Source organism: Gopherus flavomarginatus, chromosome 8 (genome assembly GCF_025201925.1).
Source record: "Gopherus flavomarginatus isolate rGopFla2 chromosome 8, rGopFla2.mat.asm, whole genome shotgun sequence".
Taxonomy (NCBI): domain Eukaryota; kingdom Metazoa; phylum Chordata; order Testudines; family Testudinidae; genus Gopherus; species Gopherus flavomarginatus.
This window is the reverse complement of record NC_066624.1, coordinates 29788327-29812198: the sequence shown is the minus strand read 5'-3', so window position 1 is coordinate 29812198 and position 23872 is coordinate 29788327. Positions and strand designations below refer to the sequence as shown.

Sequence of the window (23872 nt, the reverse complement as noted above, 5' to 3'; positions counted from 1 at the left end):
GCGAAAGAGCCAGAATCCAGTTCCATGTTCCCAAGCCTGCTCGACAAGAACTGTTGAGACTAGCACATTCTGTCCTGATGGCCAGACATCTGGGTAAGACAAAGATGTTTGAAACACTACTGGCCCAATTCCTTTTGCTAGGAATTTTTTGGGAAGTAGCAGATTTTTGCCAGTTCTGCCCAGACTCCAAGAAGGTAGACACGGCTGGGGTCCCTTGATTCCTCTCCTCCTCATAACAACCCTGCTTGAAAGGGTGGGGACTGACATCATAGGACACCTTGAGAAGTGTGCTTGGGGCCACAAATTTATTTTAGTACCAGTTGACTATGCCACAAAGCACTCAGAGGCTGTTTACTTATGGAACGCCTTCATGCCCACCCTCACTTAGGAGTGCCTGCACATCTTTTCCAGGGTAGGTCTTCCCTCAGAATTGATCACTGATCAGGGGACAAACTTTATGTCCCAACTGCTTCAACAGGTCTGGTTCCTCTTAAAGGTTTGACCACTCTGGATCTTGATCTGTCATCCTCAGACCAATGGCCTAGTCAAATGGTTTAGTAAAACCCTTAAGTCAGTTCTGTGAAAGTTTATTGGGACAGAAGTCAGAGACTGGATCAGTTGCTGCTGTACCTTTTATTTACAGTACAAGAAGTGCTGCAGGCATCTACTGGCTTCTCCTTTTTTGAACTTATCTACAGGAGACAACCCCAGGATATCTTAGATCTGGTCAAGGTGTCATTGGACACCCAGCCTACCCATTCATTGAATGTCCTCCACCAACTCTTGCAAATGAGGGAGAGACTGGAGTGTCTCGGGTACTTCGTCTGGGCCAACCTATTTCAGTCCGAAGAAAGCCAGGCCTAGCTGTATAATCAGGGAGTTCAGAAGAGGGTACTCCAGCTGGGCAACCAAGTTGTCCTACTGCTTCCTAGCATGGAGAAAAATGTCCAGCCATGGGACAGAGCCCCTATAAAGTCGTTCAGAGGATAGGTCCAGTTGATTATAGGGTTTACTGCTCAGAGCAGTGATGAACAAAGCAGATCTACTATGAAAGTCTGCTAAAGCCCAGGAGGGTACACTTTATCCATCCAGAAGGAGATGATGAAGATTTAAGACTCTGCTCATGGAACTGGTTGAGGTAGGAGTTAAAGGGGTCCCATGGGGGGAGTGGTTGTCCAAAGGCCAAAGAGGTCAATTAGAGAGCCTAGTGTGAGCATATCAGGATGTATTTTCCCCCATTTCCAGGACAAACCTCCCTAGTTACCCATCAAATTCATATAAAACCTAGAACCAAGTCCAGTCAAAAGACCTATCCAATCCTCGAGAGGTTGAAGATCCATTTGACACAGGAGAAGATGTTAAAGCTAGGCATGACTGCAGGATCGAGATGTCCCTGGTGTAGTCCAGAGATCCTCATCCCTGAACCGAAGGGGACTATTCTGCATAGACAGTTCTGCATAGACTTCCATCAAATCAATGCAAACTCTAACATCAATGCCTACCAGATGTCCCAAGTTAATGACCTGTTTGATCAACTTAGCTAAGGCCAACACATCTCTGCATTAGACTTAACTAAGGGCTATTGTCAAATCTGCTCTCCTCTGATTTCTGTGCCAAGACAGCCTTCTTGATCCCCATAGGCCTTTTTCAGTTTATTAATTGCCCTCTGGTTTACGTGAAGCCCCAGCCACCTTTCAAAGAGTAATGGACCAGGTGTTGCAGCCACATCAATCCTACGCAGTGGTCTACTTGAAGACATGGTAGGCTATAATTAGGATTGGCCAACCCACCTCAGGGACTTAGCCACAGTCCTTTAAGCCCTATGGGATGCCAATTTAACAACAAACACAAAGAAATGCATATTAGTGAAGTAAGCTACCACATACTTAAGGTATCTTTTGGGGAATGATAAAATGTAACCCTTTGCCATCAAAGTGGAACCCTAGCTAACACATCCATTCTGAAAACAAAAAAGTGAGTTTAGGCACTTCTTGGGCTGGCGGGGTATTATAGGTGATTTTGTACCCAAGATTACATCTCTAGCGGCTTCTCTTACAGATCTCATTAACAAAGCAGCTCCTTGGTAGGTAACTTGGTCTCTCCAATGTGACTAAGCATTCCAAGACATTAAAAGGATTCTCTGTAATAAAACAGTACTGTGTAGCCCTGATTTTTCACAAGAATTTATTTTACAAATGGATGCCCCGCACCAGGTCCTGGGGGTGGTCCCAGTAATTCCACATTCAAGAACATCCTATTGTTAATATGGGTAGGAAACTCCTGGACTGTGAAATCTGGTATTTGGTCCTCCAGAAGGAGTGTCTAGAAATACAGTGGGTGGTGAAAGCCCTGCACTATTATTTGTTTGGGACTTCCTTTCTTCTCATCAATTACCACGCAGTGTTTCAATGGCTCCAAACAATGAAAAATTCAAATGTCTGTGTTACCTGTAATGTACCATGCCTTAAAGCACTTTTGTTTTCATACAGAGCATACTCCCAGCAAGAACCACTCTGTCCAGGATGAATGAAGATGGTGAGACACACAGTGAGTTCCGTGAGAGGCCTGCACAGAGCAGAGTCAGTATGTGACATGTATGTCTACACTGTGATTAGATACCTGCAGCTGGCCCATGCCTACTGACTCAGGCTCATGGGGCTCCAGCTGTGGGGCTGTTTAATTGCTGTGTAGATGTTCCAGCTTGAGCTGCAGCCTGAGCTCTGGGACAACCTCCCACTTCCCTGGGTTCTAGAGCCTGGGCTCCAGCACAAGCCAAGACAGCACTACTGTTAAACAACCCCACAACCTGAGCCCTGTGAGCCCAAGTCAGCTGGCACAGGCCAGCCGTGGGCTTTTAACGGCAGTGTAGACATATGATGAGAGAGGAGAGGGAGTGAGGGAGCTACCTGCAGAAGATGAAGCCTGCAGCAGGCTTGCTAAATGAGTTAACCAGAGACATTTGGTGCAGGGAGGGAACATCAAGCAGCTGGTTTCTTTTAAGACAGCAGAAGCAGTTCTTGAAGAAGGCTGACTCTGGGAAGTTTGTCAGGGAGGCAGCTCTGAGTAGGGCAGCTGTACACTGAACCCAGAATGGATCACCTCTGAAGGACTGATAAAAGGACCCTGTGAAGGATCTTTTAGTCACTCAGGCTCTGAGGTCAGAGACGGGCCCCAGGACAGACTTTTGGAACTTTGCGTTTTAGGCTTGGTCTATGCTACAGAGTTAGGTTGACACAAGGAAGCTTACCTCAACCTAACTATAGAAATGTCTACACTTAAATTATGCTCCTGCCGATGTAACTGCCAAGCTATACTGACTTAATAACTCCATCTCCTTGAGTGGCATAGAGTCAAGGTCAATGTACGTAGGTTTATGCATTGTTGGTGTAGACACTGTGTTGCTTATGTTGATTGTTACTGGCTTTCAGAAGCCTTCCCACAATGCCCCAAACTAACAGTACAATTGATACAAGTGCTCCTGGTGAGGATGCATATGGCTGACACAAGGAGCAAAGTGTAGACACACACAAGCGAAGTAATTACTGTGCTGGCAGTATGCCGACTTAAGTTAGGTTGACTTAATTTTGCAGTGTAGACATGGCCTGACTTTTTCGAGTTCATTTTGTCTGAATAAACCCAGCCCCCAGTAAGTGTGGTGATTGGATGAGCAAGCATGTGAAATCTGTGAAAGAGCATGGAGGACAGAATAAAGATCAGGGCAGTGCAGAGGCACTCCAGTCACAAGGTGGTATGAGGGCAGCCTAGTCATTTATGGGGCCCTGATTGGAGGCCCTTGGTGCTACAGTAGTAGTACTACTACTATTAGTTTTGTACAGGCAATTACACTGTGCATGCAAATACCAATTTGCATGTGAACTTGTGGTAACTACATCTGCAAACTATGCAAGCAGCAGCATACCTGATTTTTAGAAAATTGGAACAAGTTGAAAGCCCTAATTTATTTTGGGGCTGGGAAATTAGTTAAAAACAGGAGACCTTTCTGCAGATTTCATAACAAAGCTTACCACTCCATCTGGGAGAAAGCTACATTATCTGCTATCATTATTTTATTATATTAAAGTCTAGTTAGGATCAGGACTTCATTGTACTAGATGATGCACAAACACATATGAAGACAGATTTCCTGCTGCAAAGATATTTTAAAAGGCACAAAACCCTAGACTTCTTAAAGGCTTTTTCAAGGCCATAAATTCTTCCATCAGATAGAACTTTCATAAACAAAATGTCAGTTACTCTTTTTTTGTGTGTGTTGTTTATGATGTCAAGTTGCTAATCTTGCATAAAGTTCTTACCCAGCTAAAGGGTGTTGGCTGAAGCAACTCCCACATGCCAAAATTGTGTTCTGTTGCAGTAGATCTTAATTTCAATCAGCTGATGAAACAAATGTGTATTAAAGTGGGAGGATTAGACAGCTCATCATAATGAGTTCTGCATCTTCTTCCTTCTCTTTGTAGTTTAACTATAGACTAACAAGAGTTGGTCCATTGTTTCCTGTGTCATCAATCAGCCACTGACCCGAAATCTGAGCCTTCTCTTCCTCTCACCCGCAGATGGTAGGAAAGGGCAAAGATTTATTTTAATTAAAGAATTTAATGAATTTACCCCTAACTCTTGTTGTTGAATTACAGAACAAAATAAGTGAATTTTGATCTTTGAAAAGTTAATACAAAAATTTCTTCATTATTTGCCAAAATATACTAGTTTACTTTTAACAATTAAATATTAGAATGCAAAAGTATATACCCTAGAAAAATATTCAATACAATAAAATTAATGACTGAAACATTAAAGATAAACAGAATTGCATAAGCTATCTTACATAAGCTGGTTTTTAAAAAAGCATTAGATATACAAGATAAAGGACTACAACAAAGTTGATGCAACTCCAGGTGGGAAGCCCTATTTGAAAATAAATTATTTCTATAACTTTTATAACAGATATATGTATACTTACTATAACCCATAACCTGTTTAATGCATTGGGCCAGATCCTCAGATGTTATAAATCAACTAATTTACATCAGTGGAGGATCTGGCCCATTAATTCTACTGTTGTGATTTTAAATGACTACTATCTGTTATACATCACCATGTTGATTTTGTAGTGCGGAATCATGTGAATGCAATAATACAGAGAAGCATGTAAAATAAGTATTATTTTAAACCATTCTTTCCACTTATTGGGAAAATAAAAAGCAAAATTAGCCCATAAAAATAACACCTTGGATTTTTTTTATTTGTTTACTTCGTTCTGGTAGTTTTGTCCAGATTTTAAAGTTTTAGGTATAAAAGATATTTGCCTAATGATTTCAGAAGAGTAATTTAAAAAAAAAGTGACAGTACTGCTGCTTCTTTGACATAATTCTCCCTGTGTAATGTATAAATTAAAAGTATACAAAATACTTTTAAAGGCTTTATGTTGTTCCTCTTGAAATCAATGGTACCAGCATCTGTTCCAAAACATTTAATGATTCCATCTTCCTTAACTCTAATAACAATACCTGAATTGCTCATCAAACAACCTCTCTGGGAGGGGAAAAGCAAATTTACTGTTGTGAGGTTGAGCTCATTTCCTGTTCTCAGGTCACAATAAGCATAATACCATTTTGTGGCACAAAACTCGCCCATTACAGTGCCAAGCTTTTTAGCTTAACAATTGTCCTACTATGTTCCAGATAATTGCAGGCCCTTTTTCATTATGCATTTTCCTAGGACAGCTTGGGACTGTAAATTAAAACCAGGTGGCATAAACAGTGGTATATATTCAAATAACATTCATGTACCATAAAATAAGGAAGACTCAGCAACATGTTTGCCACTTACTTTATGTTGAAGATTTAAGGTAGATAAAGTTCTGTTTTCTTGCTGTGGAATATAAAGTTCTCTATTTATTGCTCTTATCAGGTTTGGTAAATAATGGTCCTTAATTTTTCATGGAAATCTAGGATTCAGCTCTCAAATGCTGAGTATTTACTGCATATGTTATATGTGAGGTGTGTAACATCTCACTGACATTAGGAGATGAGGGTGCTCATAGAACAGAAGGTGATCAGCACCTTTTTTATTTGAGCCCCAACGGTGCATTTTCTTCTGAGAATATTAAAAACCAATAAAACTCAGAAATCAGTATTGTAACCATTCATTTTCTAACACACTACATCAGTTACATAGTAAAGGATTCCTTATTCCTTCCTCCTACCTCCTGCGAACACCCACTTTTTAGTGAATTAAGAATCAACATATAAATCAAACAAAAATGATATCCTCATCCATGACTGCAGAATCCCCATCCCAAAAGGAGAAAGGTGAAACCAACACTAGGCACGATGTATGCCCATTAGCTATTATGCTTGTGGTGTTTACTATTTGCTATTAAGTCATCATAACAGACAATATATAATAATTAAACACAAAAAGAGAAACAAAACCTGCTGAAAAATTGCATGAGACAGAAGGGAGAAAAAGGGGGAGATGGGAAGAAATTGTGTACTGTTTGATTCACATAACCCTCATATGTTGATTTTTAATTTAATGTTAAAGGATAGCTAACTAACCAATGTTCATTAATAAATGTGCAAAGACCTTAACCCACGTTCTTTATGCTCCGCTTGGATATTAGTGAAGACTTCAAGCTGAAATATGTAAATCCCATTTTTCATAGTACTGTTTCTCTTCTTTCATTATATGGAATAAAGAGTCTTAATTTTTATACTGCAAGTGAACCAATGTTTTATTGTTATTTTATTGAGAGTGGCAGTTCTATCCCAAATGGTGGTTTTATAGAGTTCAGATATATTGGAAATTAGGAATATCAATACGATGTGTGTCCTATTAAATTCTTCTATAAGTAAACATTCTAGAAGACATCTGATTTTATACACAAGCTTACTTTCACAATACCTGGGTCACATTTTTCTGAATTCACAGAAAAATGTTCAGTAAAATGCCTCAACAGAAAAACAATTGGAGTCAGTGACTGGACACTAGGAATGAACCTGGCCCTAAATCTCTTTTAAACACTCTCCTTATATCTGGCAACATCTGAAAGATGTTGTTAATCACTAGATTTTATGTTGGTCTGGAATCAAAGGAACAAATACTACTTACTGTATATGCAGGGATGAAAGAAAGCAAAATTCCGGGTGTACTGACTCACTGCTTTGCTTATTTATACTGTAAAGTGAGCTAAGAGATGGTGCAAGGAGCTGCCAGGAGAGGCAGAACAGCAATTATAGTTGCTGCACTTTTGACAAAGAGCATTATTAATCATAACTGAAGAATTACAGTTCAGAATTACGCGTATGATATGTATCGCTGCTTTTAAAAATACATTGGGCCATATTTGTTTACTGGTTTAGCTGACATGAAAAACAGCAGAGTGCCCTGCTGTGGAAAATGGGGACATATGGTTGTAGCAATGCAAAGTGACCATAGCTTCACTTATGAGCGGCCACTGTTAGAGGTAATAATAGCATTCAAATGATGATTTCTGTCTTAACATTTTTTATCAGTCTTATGAGTACAGATTGAATATCGTGCCATAACAGCAAATCTCTTCCATTAACTTGTCTCACAAATGATGAACTCTGCTGTACATTTTGGAGTTGAAGGCCCTTCTACACCCTTTTCTGCTGCTCATTTTTTTAGCTTTTAGAAAAACTTAGGAAAACATCCTTCTCCATTAGCCAACAAAAGAAACAAATGGTTTTCTACAACAAACATAACCTCTAGTACAAAAGGGCACTTAATACTGTAACTAAGAAGGAAGTTACAGACAAAATTCCCGTTAATAAGAATGAGAGTTCTGTGGATAACTAAATTTTTTTGTTCATTGCTTTGAAAATCTTAGCTCTGTCAAGTGGTTCCTGTGGGATAAGCAACATCTCCTAAATCCTTGCTCCTTCTGTTCTCTCCTCTTGGCTGCATGGATTGCTATCAGAACATTCATCTCTCTTTCAGGCTTCAGAAGACTAGCTTGATCAGGCTCAGAGACATCGCTTGAGGACTTTGAGTTGAGGAGCTTGTAAGTCAGGGTTCCTGAGGTAAAGGCCTCTTAAATAGTTATTTCAATCCGTCTGACTGTTCTTTCATGTGTCTGAAGGCTCTCTCAGCTACTCCTAGCTACAATTAATATTCATCATAAAATCATCGGTATGTATTAGTAATAATACAACCTTTATCTTGTGGGACCCGAAAGCAACTAGTAAGCTTATAGGATGACGGTGCACCAATCTGGAGCATCAGAGGATGATATATATATAGATATATATATGTTTGAGATTTTATACAATATTTTACTATCCTGTGCACTAACTTGCAAGAAAAGGGGACGGGCCATCTGGTTATTGAATGTGAAAAGGGAGCTCCAGAGAAAGTATTCTGGATTGAGAAATTCAGTGGAACATACATTCTTTCCTATGGAGTGAAATTTTAGGCTATTGACTCCCAAACAATCAACAGAGAACTTACTGGTGGTCTATCCCTAAAGAGCAAGCTGGCTACATGATGCTGGCTCTCTTCCTTGACACTGACCCCCAAACTGTATTAAAAATAGCTACAAATATATTAAAATGATTGCCTAATATCACTTTTTTATATAAGCAATTGCTGTAGTAGCCAGAGGTTGTTATGTGAATGGGTGAGAAGGTGAGTGATTTAACTGGCTGTGACTCAGTAGCAGATAACTGAATGATTATTACACTCCCCCTTCCCTTCAACCCAACCTGGAAACACATTAAGACACCAAAGGGGAAGTGTAGGTGGACTCACATCAGGAATCATGTTAATTCATTTTGCTTTATTACAGCTGCAGGAAATGTTCAACCAAGGCTGATGACAATGAGTATATAAAGGGATTATTCTGTACAAATATACGTAGACTCCTATTTGAAAATATGGTGGTTGTCTCTATTGGAAACTGTGGTGTTTTGAAAGTTGTGTTAAAATTGTGATTTATTACTTTAAATTATCAAAGGTCTTCAAATTTCCTGCTCCTTCTTGCCCCTATGGGTCTTTGTAATGAAGCACGAGATCTAGGTCTGGCAGCAGTCCGACCAAGGTAAGCTGTGGTCTGTTTTTGAGAGCAGTCTGCTTTGTCTCTCTCTGGTTTGTGCATGTGTTACTAGTCTGAATTCCTTCCATTTTCCACCAGGAGTATTTTTATGTTTATCTAACCTCTCTCTTTGTACCCAGGGCCTGTAACAAAAATTAGTTTAGGCCATGAATTATAAGTAAAGTTAACAATATATTCTAGGCTTTCCTTCACTCCACTATTTTCATTATTTAATACTAACTCCTTCCTTGTCACCCCGATATTGGCATCCATGGTACAGTCTGTTTTTAACAGAAGGGGAATGGGTGATAGCACTACTCCCTTTCCAGCGCCTTTAAAGGCTAAAATTACTATTCCTACTCTGGGGTGAACAATTCTAAACTCGTGGGAAACTGGGGGCTTCCCCTCCAGGTCGCTGTGGCTCTCCCCGCGGCGGTGGCTCTGTAAAGGGGGCGCGGCGTGACTCCCTCTGCCAGGCCGAGCTGGCAGCCTGCCCGCGGAGGCGGCGCGGCCGCTCCCTGCTGCGGGGTCAGGTGAGCCGCTCCCGCTCCAAGGCGTGTCCAGTGCTGGGCGCTGCCCGCGCGGCTACTAATCCCCGCCCCGGCCCAGCTCGCCCGCACTTGCTGCCCCGCGTCCCAGCTGCCGCTCTGCCGTGCCCAGCTCCCCGTCTCCGGGTGGGCGCTCCGCGGGCAGCATGTACGGCGGCCAGCAGCAGTTGCAGCCCCAGGCGCTCCCCCCGCACCTGCAGCACCACCGGCCCCAGCCCTGCTACCACACGCTGCCTCTGCCGCAACACCGGCCCCGGCAGTGCCCCGAGCCCCTGCCGTGTTACGAGCCGCCTCCCCTGCAGAACCGGCCCCGGCCGTGCCCCGAGCCGCCTCCCTTGGAGAGCCGGCCCCGGCCTTGCCCCGAGCCCCTGCCGAGCCCCGAGCCGCCTCCCTTGCAGAGCCGGCCCCGGCCGTGCCCCGAGCCCCTGCCGAGCTGGCCCCAGCAGTGCCCGGAGCCGCCTCCCTTGCAGAGCCGGCCCCGGCCGTGCCCCGAGCCCCTGCCGAGCTGGCCCCAGCAGTGCCCGGAGCCGCTGCCCCACCAGCATCAGGACGGCAACGTGGTGTACGAGCGGGTGAGGACCTATAGCTGCCCCGGGGGCAAGCGGGTGCAGGTGCTGGAGCTCCCTCCGTGCTCCCCCAGGCCGGTGTCCCCGCTGGAGAACGCGCCAGGCCACCAGCATGTCATCTGGAGCCGCGACCCGCCTCAGCAGGTACACGGGTCTCCTTCCCCTTCTCCCCTCCCGCCCTCGGGACGTGGCCGGGGCTCGTTCGGCTCCCCTCCTGTGCTTCTGTGGACGTGCACCTCTGCTACTTCCTTGTGGGGATGTGTGTGCCGGGGGCAGCTTCAGTGACTAGTTACAGAGTGTTTGTGTGCGTGGGAGGGTGGGGGGTGATTGACTAGTTACAGTGGGGGGGGGAGGCTCTGACTGGTTACACTGTGGGTGGGGTCACTGATGCACAGGCTCTTGACATTCAAAATCCCTGCATATGGCTGGACTTCCTGAAGTGAGTCATACAAGGGCTACTATGCTTCTAAACAGATTTGCAAACTGTATAGGAGAGTATTTTCTTTTCTGGTATTCACTAGTGGCATGTTCCGCTTTCACCATAGAGCTGTTGACATACAGAGAAAAGATAATCTAGAAAAGAGTTCTGTATATGTGTGACAGCTTCATGAATGTGGTGTAATCGGGACTAATGTATGAGCACTGATGCTTATCTGTAGCGGAGCACTGTAACAGGTGAAATCATTAGATTTAAAAGTGTTTTGCAGTCTGTCCTGGGATTTCTGTTGTTGTTCTTATATAAGAAATATATATATCATATTTGTACTGTTAATATAAATGGATTGTGAATTGGATAGATGAACCTTATAAAAGCTAGGGACTGCTTTTTAGAATGAGATCAAAACCAGATAGTACTTTAAGATATCTTTTTGTGTTCCAGTAGTAATTTTTATTATATTAATTACATTGTAAGTATTAAAGAAAAGCATTATAAATTTAATCTTTACACAGGGCATTGCTGAAATTATGCTAAGCAATCTGTTTATTATCTATGTGTGAAAAGCTATATATAATGCTAATGTATTTTCACAATCCGAGTTTTTTATGATTTTCAACTTAAATTCCACTTTTTCCTGTTTTTGAATGGATGAACTACATTTGTTTTTGTTCAAGCTTTCTTTAGTAATCCCTATGTACTATTGTTGACTATCTTTGTGCCTGAGGCAAGAATATAAAATAGCACCCTCCTCCCTCCATATAATTTCATAGTAGTTACTTTGTAAAAAAAGAAAAATACATTAATAACAAGAATAATAATGATAATAGAACGTTTATTTATTTTAATAAATTCCATGTACAAAATCAACTAATACATATAAGATGTGCATCATAGTGCATGTAACATACTAGAACCCCTGCTGGCTCACTGCTCTCCTCTTTGCCCACCCGCCGCTTGCCCCCAACTTGCCACTCGCCCCCCCGCAAGTATAAAGTCTCATTCAAAGACCCAAGTGTCACTATATTACTGCACACAGCAGTCAGTCAGTGCAGTTGTAGATAAATCTCTGCATTATGCATTTTTGTATAACTTTCATGACTTTATATTGAACGCTGGTAATATGTTATAGTGGTCCCTAAAGTGGTATAATTAAGGTAAAAGAAAAATGTCTTTTGCTAGAAGTAGAATAAGTTCTTCCCCCCACTTTGTAATCAATTGCCCTGTTGAATGAATGAGGTGTGACTGAGGAAGGCATGAAAGACAGGCACCTCCAGACAGCTGCAACCCTTGGAGAGGGACTGGGAGCCAGACGAAGAACAATCAAACTTGTTGAGTGGGCTGACTAGAGAAGAGCAGAACTGACGGTCTTGGGGGTTAGGAGCAAGCACCTTCCTTTGGTAACACCCTCTTTGCAGCATTGGGACAACCCTCAGCCCAGAGAAAAGCAGCAAAAAGGACCAACAGACACAGTCCCAGATTTTGAATCTGGGAGATTTGCCCCCCTCCAGCCACCGACTCGCCACTTGCCTCCTTCCCCGCACCCCCCAAGTATAAAGCCTCATTCAAAGACCCAGAGGGTCACTATATTAATGCACACAGCAGTCAATTAATGCAATACCCAAAATTAAAATACTGAAAATGGATGCCCCCCTCCATCCACGGACTCACTGCTTACTTCCTCACCCCCCCTCTGAGTATCAGGGGTGGCAGGTTTGTAGAAATGGTGGTGGTGCTGATGCCCAGAATGCTCAGAGCCGCCCCCACCCCCGAACTCTACCCTCCACCTGCGTAAGGCTCTGCAAGGGAGTTTGGGTGGGGGAGGAGGTCTGGGGTGCAGGCCCTGGGTTTTGGCAGGGGATTGAGGTGTAGGACAGTTGAGAGGTTGGGCTCTGGGATGGAGTTTGGGTGCTGGATACAGGCTCTGGGCTGGGGCACAGGGTGGGGGTGCAGGCTCTGGGAGGGAGTGTGGAGGGCTGGGTGCAGGCTCTGGGAGGGAGTTTGGGGGGCAGGAGAGTGTGTGGGAAGAGGTGGGGGTGCAGGCTCTGGGACAGAGTTTGGGTGCTGGGTGCAGGCTCTGGGCTGGGGCAGGGCCTCTGGGTGCAGGCTCTGGGACAGTTTGGGGGCAGGAGAGGGTGTGTGGGAAGAGCCTCTGGGATGGAGTTTGGGTGCAGGCCTCTCGGTGCAGGAGGGGGTGAGGCGTGTAGGCTCGGGGACAGAAATTGGGTGCTGGGTGCAGGCTCCGGGCTGGGGCACGGGGTGGGGTGCAGGATGGGTAGAGGGGTGCAGGCTCTGGGACAGAGTTTGGGAGCCGGAGGGAGGGTGAGGGCTCTGGGAGGGGGTGGTGGGTGCTGGGGTTGGGGGTGACTGCCATCACATATGACTTCCTTCCTCTCCTGCTGCCCCTCTCCATAGCATCACTGGGGGTGCAGGATGGGGCTGCCCATTGCCCAGTGTTTGCAGGAGTGGTGGCTGGGGGTGTGTGTGGAGGATCACAGGGTCAAACACTCGCCAAAGTCCCAGCAGCTGCTCAGGTGAGTGAGGTCCACTGCAGATGATCCTGTAGTGTCTCCCACTGGAAGCCCCCTCGGCGTCTCCTCCAGGTGGGTGCCATGGGAGGGGAGGGCTGTGAAGCACATATGTACCTCCTCCCCCACTCCCCTCTTGACATGCAGCTGCCAGCTGCCTCAGCCTGCTGCCCCACCATCTGTTGCCATAGGCAACAGCAGCCTGGAGAGCTGCGCACAGCTTTCCTTCCGGCAGGGATGCTCCGGGGCTTTTCTGTGCCCCTCAGCTTTGCGCGCCCAAGGCAAGTGCCTCACTTGCCTCGCCCTTGTTACGGCACTGCTACAAGACTACAAACAGATAAACCCCCACAACATTTCAGTTCAACACAATTCAATAAGGACAAGTGCAAAGTACTCCACTTAGAAGGAACAATCAGTTGCACACATACAAGATGGGGAAATTACTGCTTAGGAAGGAATACTGCGGAAATAGATCTGGGGGTCATAGTGGACTACAAGCTAAATATGAGTCAACAGTGTGACACTGCTGCAAAAAAAGCGAACATCATTCTGGGATGCATTAGCAGGAGTGTTGTGAAAAATAGCATGAGAAGTAATTCTTCCACTCTACTCCGTGCTGATTAGGCCTCAGCTGGAGCGTTGTGTCCAGTTCTGGCTGCCACATTTCAGGAAAGATGTGGACAAATTGGAGAAAACCCAGAGAAGAGCAACAAAAATGATTAAAGGTCTAGAAAACATGTCCTATGAGGGAAGATTGAAAAAACTGGGTTTTAGTATAGAAAAGAGAAGACGTGAGAGGGTTCATAACTGTTTGCAAGTACATAAAAGGATGTTACAAGGAGGAGAGGGAAAATTATTCTTCTTAACCTCTGAGGATAGGACAAGAAGCTTGCAGCAAGGGAAGTGTAGGTTAGACATTAGGAAAAACTTCCTACCTGTCAGGTGGAATAAATTGCCTAGGGAGGAACTTGTGGAACTCCTTACCTGAGGAGGTTGTGAAGGCTAGGACTATAACAGCGTTTAAAAGAGAACTGGATAAATTCATGGTGGTTAAGTCCATAAATGGCTGTTAGCCAGGATGGGTAAGGAATGGTGTCCCTAGCCTTTGTTTGTCAGAGAATGGAGATAGATGGCAGGAGAGAGATCACTTGATCATTGCCTGTTAGGTTCACTCCGTCTGGGGCACCTGGCATTGGCCACTGTCACTAGACAGATACTGGGCTAGATGGACCTTTGGTCTGACCCGGTATGGCCGTTCTTATGTTCTTATGTGGAATCTCCATCATTGGAGATTTTTAATAGCAGGTTAGATAAACACCTGTCAGGAATGGTAATACTTAGTCCTGCCATGAGTGCAGGGGACTGGACTAGATGGCTTCTCAAGGTCCCTTCCAGTCCTATGATTCTATGAACTTGCAGATAGTTCATCTGTTACAAAATTTTCTGCATCTCTCTGTGTCCCAATAGAATTTAAAATGGTGTTTTTGAAATGTATCACCCCTATTTTTTGTAATCCATTATATTTAAGTGCATCTTTTTCTTTTCTTTTTATTTGTGGCTTTTGTTTCTTTTGATACAAAAAGGTTTAATAAATACAATATATAAAAAAGAATAGGTACTACTAAAAAACATTAGTTCCAGAACCCATCTTAAATGAACTATAACAAGAAGCTTTATTTAAACTTACAGAGTAAATGAAACTGTAAAGGAATTCTACTTGAAATTGAAAATGCACAAATCAATTTAAATAAATCAGACTATTAGCTGTAGCCCTCTTTCCAGAAAAGTTGATTATAAAAAAATAGGAGAACAGATACCAGTATGATATTAGATAAAGACCAGTAGGCCTTTACTTAGGTCAAAGTATGGAGGAAAGATAGTTTTTATTATGGAGCTAAACCGATTTAAATATTTTGTAGTGGATGCTAATATATATATAATAAAGAAGCAGATACCTTCTTAATTTATAGCTGCAATTGGAACAGCACAGTAGCATAGAGTGATACTACACAGCAAGTATTAGTTATTCCCTCAACCTTCTTTTCTCACTACTTCAGCAAATACATCCATTTTCTGTGGAAATGCTGTGTCTTATCTTTTACAAAAGCAAAGTTAATATTTGTTGATACTATTAGCGACAGAAGTTCATGGAGCTGCAATAAAATTTTATTTCATAATTTCTTTGTAGTGTTGATGAGATGTTACTAAAAGTGAAATGTCTTCCCTATTGTGAAGTTGTTCTGTTTGTGTAATTTCTTATTGTGGATTGTTTAATCTATCTATTATGATTTCACTTAGTAGAATATCTGTCATTGCTGTGGGAGAGGGCTTTTGTAAACTCTGGAAAACAGGGCATTTTACCAACAGTGGATGTAATATGTATATAATGCTGAACACCCTCAGCTCTGCGTGAGTGAGTGTGGTCACACCTTCCTGGATCATTTTACTAATATTTGAGTTTCAAAGAGTTTTATATGTCATCCTGTTCCGAATGTTTATGGCATTGAGATACATCTTCAGTCATCTCATTTTTAACGAACTTGCAGATTTGTGTTTGACCTAAAAGTCTTTGGGCCTGATTGTACAGTCTTTACTCAGGCAAAACTCTCATTGACTTCAGTGGGAGTTTTTCCCACGCAAGTGTTGCAGGATCAGGATGGTCTGGTATGAAGTGTGGCAGTTATATGAAGTATCTGTTTATCCCTGTGCATAAACTCATAACAGATACAGCATGTGTGTGATTTTTTTTATTTTTTTTATTCTACCTTATTTCATTTTATTCATGGGTAAGAATTATGTAAGTGTGATTCTAGGAGTGATTGAAAAAAAGATTTCAGTGCTTACAAAATTAATGTTAATTTTTTTCTGGGTAATTTCTAATTGTAATCCTTCTGTTGTCATAGAACCCATAGTAAGTGAACTATTTTTCATTTGGAGGATGGGATTAAGCTAAACAGGAATTTAGCTTGAAATAAAGAGAGCCCCTCTTCATAAATTGCTTGCTCATTGACAGGTATTTCACAAATAGTTTAGATTGGAATTTGTAAGAACTGACAAATTTTAGCTGCCTCACCATGTGCATGATGTAAAGTGATTTCAATCTGAATATATATTTGGCTAATTCCAGAGGCAGCCTAATCTTTAGCAAATTCAGTCAGTTTGCTACAGACTTCTTCCTATCCCATGTAATCATAATATCTTTTATAATTATTCACAACAAAATCATAGAATATCCATGGTGTGCAGGTAGATATTTAGCCATGAATGTTGCTGATGGATTGGATGGAATATTTCAGATTATGATTATAAATAGTGTTGCAAATAAATTCTCACAGGATTTTTGCACCAAATATTTGAATATGTTGGTTAACTAAATACATGTGTAAAAGCCCAGTCCCACATACACAGATGTACAGTACTTGAGTAACTTCAGTGGGACTACTTCTATGAGTGAAATTACTTGTGTACATCAGTGTTTGTAGAATCTTGTCAAAAATGTTCAGGTTACCCTTAAGTTTAGAAAACATGTCCCTAGGGAAATATAGAATAGTTCAATTTTTACTGATTAATTTTTTACCTAGTCAGCTTTCAAGTGCATAAATTAAAGCTGAAGTAGGTGCCTCTTAGTCCAAAAGTGTAAATGACCTGTTTGGGTACAAGAGAATAGATCCAGGGGTGCCTAAATGTGAACTTGTTGGGTCAGATCCTACCCTCTTCAGGTCTGCTTTCTGTTGCTCCTGACGGTGCAAAGCAGAGTTAAATCCAGTTTAAGCAGCTGGCTGAAGATTCCTCTTGCATAGGGGATTCCTCCCTTTATAGCCCATAGTGTTCGGGGACATAGCTAAGAAAAGGAGGTGGTGTGTATGAAGTACCCTCCTGCTCTGGCAATGCCTGGCTGCTGGAATGGCCTGTTGCATCTATCGTTGCCAATTTTGGTTGGATGTATTCCTGGAGATTTCATCACATGACATAATCTTTTATTAATGATTAATCTTTAATTCCTGGAGACTCCAGGCCAATCCTATAGCATTGGCAAACTTATTTGCACCTGATACATAGGCACATCTGGTGCATATTTAAATAAGTTTCTAAAACATCGTATTATGCTCAAAAGACCATAGCAAAACAAAAAACTGTGTTTTAATAAAGCTAAATGTAAAGTTATACGAGTAGGAATAGAGAATGTAGGCCATACTTACAGGATAGGGGGCTCTGTCCTGGGACGTTGTAATTCTGAAAAAGACCTGGTGATCAGGGTGGATAGCTCCCAGTGTGACACTGGCCAAAAGGGTTATAAACACTCCCAGTGTCACAATGGCCGAAAGAGCTATAATGCAGTCCAACATTGTGTTCAGTTCTTAGTATCAAGAATTCAATTATGTAAACTGGAGAGTGCTCAGAAAAGAGCCATGAGAATGATTAAAGGAATGGAAACATACCTTATAAGGATTGTATCAGAGGGTAGCCGTGTTAGTCTGGATCTGTAAAAGCAGCAAAGAGTCCTGTGGCACCTTATAGACTAACGGATGTATTGGAACATGAGCTTTTGTGGGTGAATACCCACTTTGTCGGATGCATGTGATGAAATGGGTATTCACCCACGAAAGCTCATGCTCCAATACGTCTGTTAGTCTATAAGGTGCCACAGGACTCTTTGCTGCTTATAAGGATAGACTCCAATCTGTTCAGTTTAAGAAACAGAGAAGGTGAAGTGGTGACTTGATCCCAGTCTGTAAGTATCTACATGGGGAACAAATATTTGATAATGGGTTTTTCAGTCTAGCAGACAAAAGTATGACAAGATCCTGTGTCAGGAAGTTGAAGTTATACAGCTTCAGACTGGAAATAAGGGATACTTTTTATGACTGTGTGGGTAATTAACCTTTGGAACAATTTGCTAAGGGTTGTGGTGGATTCTCCATCACTAGCAATTTTTAAATCTGCATGGGATGTTTTTCAAAAGATATGCTCTCTTTTGGGGAATTTTTATGACCTGCATTATGCAGGAAATCAGACAATTATAGTGTACCTTTCTGGTCTCAGAATCTGATTCTGTGTCTCAAATGGGAGAAGTGTATATATAGGATGCAAGCTGATAATACAGTCCTTATAAAAATTACACAAATGTCTGTGCATGTAATTTCAACTTTTAAAATTGTTTAGAAAACATTAACTACTATCTGGGAAAATTCACTTACCTATCAAAGCCTTGAAGATACATTTGAGATGAGCATATTGTTTGTAAAGTTAATTTAACTTTTAAAACATCTCAAATGATGTTTTGGAAGGTGAATAGAAGAATGGTGTTCCTGATCTAAGTACCTTGATGGGTGAACAAATTTTGCAATAGGCGGATATTAATGGGATCAATAGGAATTGGATAAGGCATCATCTGTGGTTTGTAATAGAAACACTAACAACACTTAAACTATAGTGGCACACATTCTTCATAATTCTGCAGTACAATAATTGTCAAATTTGACTTTTGTATACTGTTAAAACAACTTTTTAAAGTAACGTATTTAGGGTATTAGGTAGGAATTTTGGGGTTCTTGGATATATCTCTTAACCGTAATCATATTAGGTATTAATATAGTTTAAAAGTTATCTGTCTGATTCAGTTAAAAAAAAATGACCTTACAAAAAAGTACTTTACCAGATAGAAAGTTATAGACTTTGTATAGGCTTTCTGAACCATCGTATAGAATTTAGAATTTTTAATAGAAAATATATACTGCTACAGCATTCTATAGGATAGTTTATAGATTACTGGTTCCCCCCACTTTTTTTTTAATTTAGAAAGGATATTCTCTATTAAATTACCGTATTTAGGATTGCTAAGAAATTTCTATAGACCTCTATTTTTCATCCCTATTATGATCTCTAGACTACAGGACTTTTCCCTCCAAATCTCCAGTGTTTTGCTTCATGGAAGCTGAGGAAAACTTTCTTTTTGTGGCATCTGCAGTTTTTCTTACACTTCCACCATGTGAATAACTTTTTTCAAAAATTGAATTTGGTATGACCTTGAAAAATTATTTAAGACTGAACAAAAGAGTATAACACTCAGTAATAATATGTGTTTCAACAGGTAAATATTTGTAAAATCCCTATCGTCATAGTACAATATCTTGCTATAGGGCTGTATTTTCAGATAAGTGCATGTGCAGATTTTCACACACAATGTGCTCACAGCTATATGCCTCATTTGTGCATGCACTTACTTTGATTATGCATTCAAATTGGGTTATTGCCAGTACAAATTATTATAATTTTTTGCACAATTATCTAGTTTTCATTACTAGTGGTGATAAGTGCGTGAGCATATTAAATATATTATTGTTTAAGCTAACTTTTTTCAAAATCAGGCCTGTGAGGGTTGTTATAATAATAATAATTAATAATAAAAAAAGACTATCGAGCAAAGAAAATTCCTTTTTGTGTCTTTAGCTCCAGTTTATGAAATGAAGAATTTTAATCCTGAACAAATTTAAGGAAGACTTTGACAAGCAAATATTAACGCTGTTTGTCAATCTTAACAAGTGGCATTTAGACAGAATTCTGTGCTGGCAAGAGTTGCCCTTCTGCCTCTGACTGTGCTTTGTGATCATAGGCAAGTCAGCTAAATTCTCTGTGCTTCAGTGACCCTGTCTGTAAAATAGAGATATATGCCCAAACCTGTAATGTGCATTGAAATCTAGAGAGGAAAATGTTAAGTATTAATTAATATGTAGTTCTTTACTACACAGTGTAGTTGTAGGTGTGTCAGTCCCGGGATATTAGAGAGGTAAGGTAGTATTTTTTAGAAGTTGGTCCAATAAAAGATATTACCTCACCCACCTTGTCTCTCCATGTAGTATTGTTGACATATTAGAAAACATTAAGTATGTCAAACAAACAAGAAGCTCCTACCCTGAAACAATTGAAGTTCTAAATTGCTGATCCAGTAGATTGCTTAACTTTAAGCATGTACCATAGTCATATTGAAGTCAATGGGACTATTTCTGTGCCTAAAGTTAAGTATGTGCTTAAGTGTTTGCTGAATCAGGCTCTAAAGGCACAAAAAGGTCAGACACAGAGTGAGTTGTGGTTTCTACAGCTGGAATACTGGTCATAAACTTTTGGAAGGTGTAGGGGAAGGATGTTTAATAAACATTAATTTCGGAGGTTTCTCAAGCTGAAGTGTCAGCAAGTGAGAAGGCGTGTAGTTGGAAGTGGATGAAAGAAACAAAAGAAGTTGGCAAGAATTTTGGAAGGAGTATAAAGAGTGACAGGGAGAGTAGGTGGAATTTAATGTTTGTTTACTTCCCTACATGGGGAAGTGTATAATTCTTTTGGAGGCTGAGTTGTCCAATTGGAAATGCTGGGGACTAGAAGTAAGAACTCTTATAAAGAATAGGTCTCTCTCCTATTGACTTTGTGCAGATTGCTTAATTTCTGCACATCTCAGTTTATCCAGTTATCACATAGGTATACCTACTTCACACTGATGTTCTGAACCTTAATTGAGTTCTCAGATAAAAAGTGATATAGAAATATTATATTGTTGCTACTGCTGATTGGCCAAGAGGATTCTCTTGTGTGATACTTCAAAAAAATACTTCTGGATAGATTCTGTACATTCATTAAGGACATAAAAGATAATGAATGGGTGTGTGGGCGTGTGTGGGCGTATAAATCAAACATTTCTACTATTGCATTTACTCTGTCAGTGAATCAGGGTTTTCCATAATGATTATTTTTATGTATACTTTGATTACATTATAGAGTAAGAAAATTTGGAAATGGATGATGTCTTTTATGATATATTTGACTGTATTGCCTTGTCACAGATGAAAGCAGCTGCTTTATTAATATGTTGTTCTTAGTATTTGTTGTATCCATCCTTTAATTTACTCTTTCCTGTTTGAGAGTGTGGGCCAAATGCTGCTCTGTGTCAGATCAGGGTATATTTGGAATAATTCTAATGATTTTAATGAGGTTGTCTGAGGAGTCTTTCAAGGCAAATTGCACCTGGATTACGTGAAGGAGTTGATAAATATTTGAAGTTGTTTACTGTATTTACTGTAGATCTCATTTTGCTATTTGGTTTGAATGAACCCTGCTTGGAGTACAGTTTGTAAGTATTAAAATCTCAGTAATGATTTCTGAAGAGTGAATAGAACATGAAATAACAAGAAAAATGTTTTGCTTTAATGCGAAAAAGGCTCAGGGCTCAGTCCTGCAAACCGTCATGTGAAGAGTTCGTACTTGAGTGAGTGAAGGTTTGCAGGGTCAAGATCCTCTGAGGTGCAGAGCATCCTCAACTCCCATTGATGCCAGTGGAATATTAGCCAATGCTATGATCTGTCTGTTTTGTTTGGGACCAAGAGCCAAAGAATTACACCCCCTCCTCCCAGTTCCCAAGTTTAGTAGATTAACATGGAGGAAGAGGAGTGACAATTAGAGAACCTGATTATTAAAAAATAATAATAAATTGTAAGTCTTGTTCATTTATAGGCAATCTCACAGCCTGATGCTTATAACAGATTTTTCTTTTACTTTTCATGATCTCTTCTGAGTGTTTTTGTTTCTCTGGATAGCGGGATGGATTCTGTTCTCAGTTTACATTGGTGTAAATAGGAGTAACTCTACTGAAGGCTACAGAGTTACAATTTACCCCAATTTACTTGATGAGAGAATCTAGTTCATTATCTCTGTTCAGAGGTAGAGTTCTTATCTGTCATGATTTTATTTCTTTGATTATATTGTATAGTGATAGATTAACTATTGTATTTGCAAACTGTTAGGTCATTGGTTAGCAGAATTTATAAATCTGTTGCTGGAATTCTTATTTCTGATTTTTTTAAATATTTTTTTGAAATGGCAACATTCATATTTTAAGAGACCCTTCAGATACATTTTGCTTGCCTTGTATATATTCTTTATAGTTTTTGATTTTTATCTGAACCAGCGGTGGTCTGGTGTCATTACACATTATTCACGTAGCTGAAGTTGCATAACTTAGATAGATTCTCACTCTCCGCCCCTTCCCCCGCACAATGTAGACCAGGGCAAAGGATGTGATCGGGTCACATGTTTAAGTCAGAGGCATTGCTATGAATTTAAATGGGTGTAACTGGGTACATGCTTTTGAGGTAAAAAACAGAGTGTACGTATCTTGAAAGTGAACATGGATTTGTGAAAGTAAAATATCTCCCTGAGCTCTAAATGGATTATTATACGTAGAGTTTAGAATCTTTCCTTAAATCTTAGAAGATGAGAGATGTATTCTACCTTAATAGTCTCCTGGTCTTTATACCTCTGAGAATGCTTCAGTACTTTTACTAGCATAAAATAGTTTTACATGTTAGAAGCACAGTTGTCAATTTTCACGTGGTAAATAAGCACCCCGACTTTCACAATAAGTAAAAAATCAAGCTAATTTCATTTCAAAACAAGGCCAAAACAAGACAATCCCTAAGAACCCCAACACTTTGTGACTAGATCGCCCGGGCGTGCAGTCTGGGACTGTAGTGGGCCTGCTGTGCACCCCTGACTCTCTCCCCCTCTTTGCTCCTGCTTGCTGGGAGCTGATTGGAAAAAAAAAATAGGCAACAAGCTACAAGCCAAAAACTAGCCAATAAGCAACTCTACAAGCCAGTTAAGCCAAAACAAGCCCAATTTCTGCATTTATTTTTTTTTGCATGTTTGGCATGTCTGGTTACAAGCGAGAGAGCTTAATAGCATGAGTTATGTATTCCAAAGCCCTGAGGCAGTGGATTTAGTTTAGGCAGGTTTGAAGGCTCTTTAACAGATTATTTACTTTATATATAATCCAGTTTCTTAAAAGGATACATTTTTTCAATGCACCACACTACAGTATGTACCTCAGAATAAAAAAAAAAAACAGACTTTTCCGGATTGTTTGTTTGTATTACCACAGTTCATAGGAGTGGCCCAGAACATCTTGCCCAGGGCTCTGTGCAAACACACAACAAAAAAGAAGCTCCCTGCCTCAGAGAGGCAATCTCAACCTAAGTAATTATCTTGAACCAAAGACTGAGAAACAGAACTACATATCTATAAAGCGTGCAGTCTTCGGGAAGTGAAATTTGTGTGAAGAAATCAATCACATGTTAATTTGTAGGTATTTCAATTTATAGTCCAGATCCTTTTAAAAATTAGGATCATTTGGAAACATGGTTATACTTTATAAGCTATATATCATCTTTTCTTTTGAATGTTGTATACTCATATAAGGAGTCCTTTTGACTTCAGTAGGATTACTTGCATGATGAAAGTTTGCAGGATCAGGCCCTAATTATGCAAAGGGGAGAAAATGTGATCAAGACTATGACAAGTCTTCAACAGTACTCATAACTTTGACATTCTCTAATTACTATAATTGATGCTTAGCTAGGGTAGAGTCTTTTCTACTTCGATTTCTTTTTTCCTGGTGTTATGATTCATGCTTTAGGAGGAGGATTGAAAAACTAGTGCAGGCTGTGTATTACAGTACAACACAGATGTGGGATTTCCAAACTGGATATCTGACCTACTTTGGAATTGCTCTTATCCAGTGATGAATGCCTCCTTGATTTAAAATTTTGATAACCGCAACAAAGATCTTCCTGGCATTGCTGAGTTGTTAGGGGAGGAAGTGACCATGACCTGTGAGTTATTCCTGCTGGTCTATAACAGTTAACTAACAAAAGACCCAATCCTCAAACTGACCTCAG

At 40.8% G+C, this 23872-nt stretch overlaps 1 protein-coding gene across 3 annotated transcripts in view; it reads left to right on the top strand.

Moving 5' to 3' along the window:
- The first annotated feature begins 2491 nt into the window (after positions 1 to 2491).
- The window catches only part of POF1B (POF1B actin binding protein), a 72018-nt gene continuing 50637 nt past the window's right edge, over positions 2492 to 23872 (top strand). The window contains exon 1 of one of the 3 annotated variants that reach the window (XM_050965057.1): positions 2492 to 2547. In XM_050965057.1, coding sequence (XP_050821014.1) covers positions 2527 to 2547 — 21 coding nt within the window. In that variant the 5' untranslated portion in view covers positions 2492 to 2526. Of the gene's footprint in view, positions 2548 to 9707; positions 10332 to 10593; positions 10627 to 23872 lie in introns of those variants that run through there. The other 2 variants (XM_050965056.1, XM_050965058.1) reach the window with 2 other exon arrangements.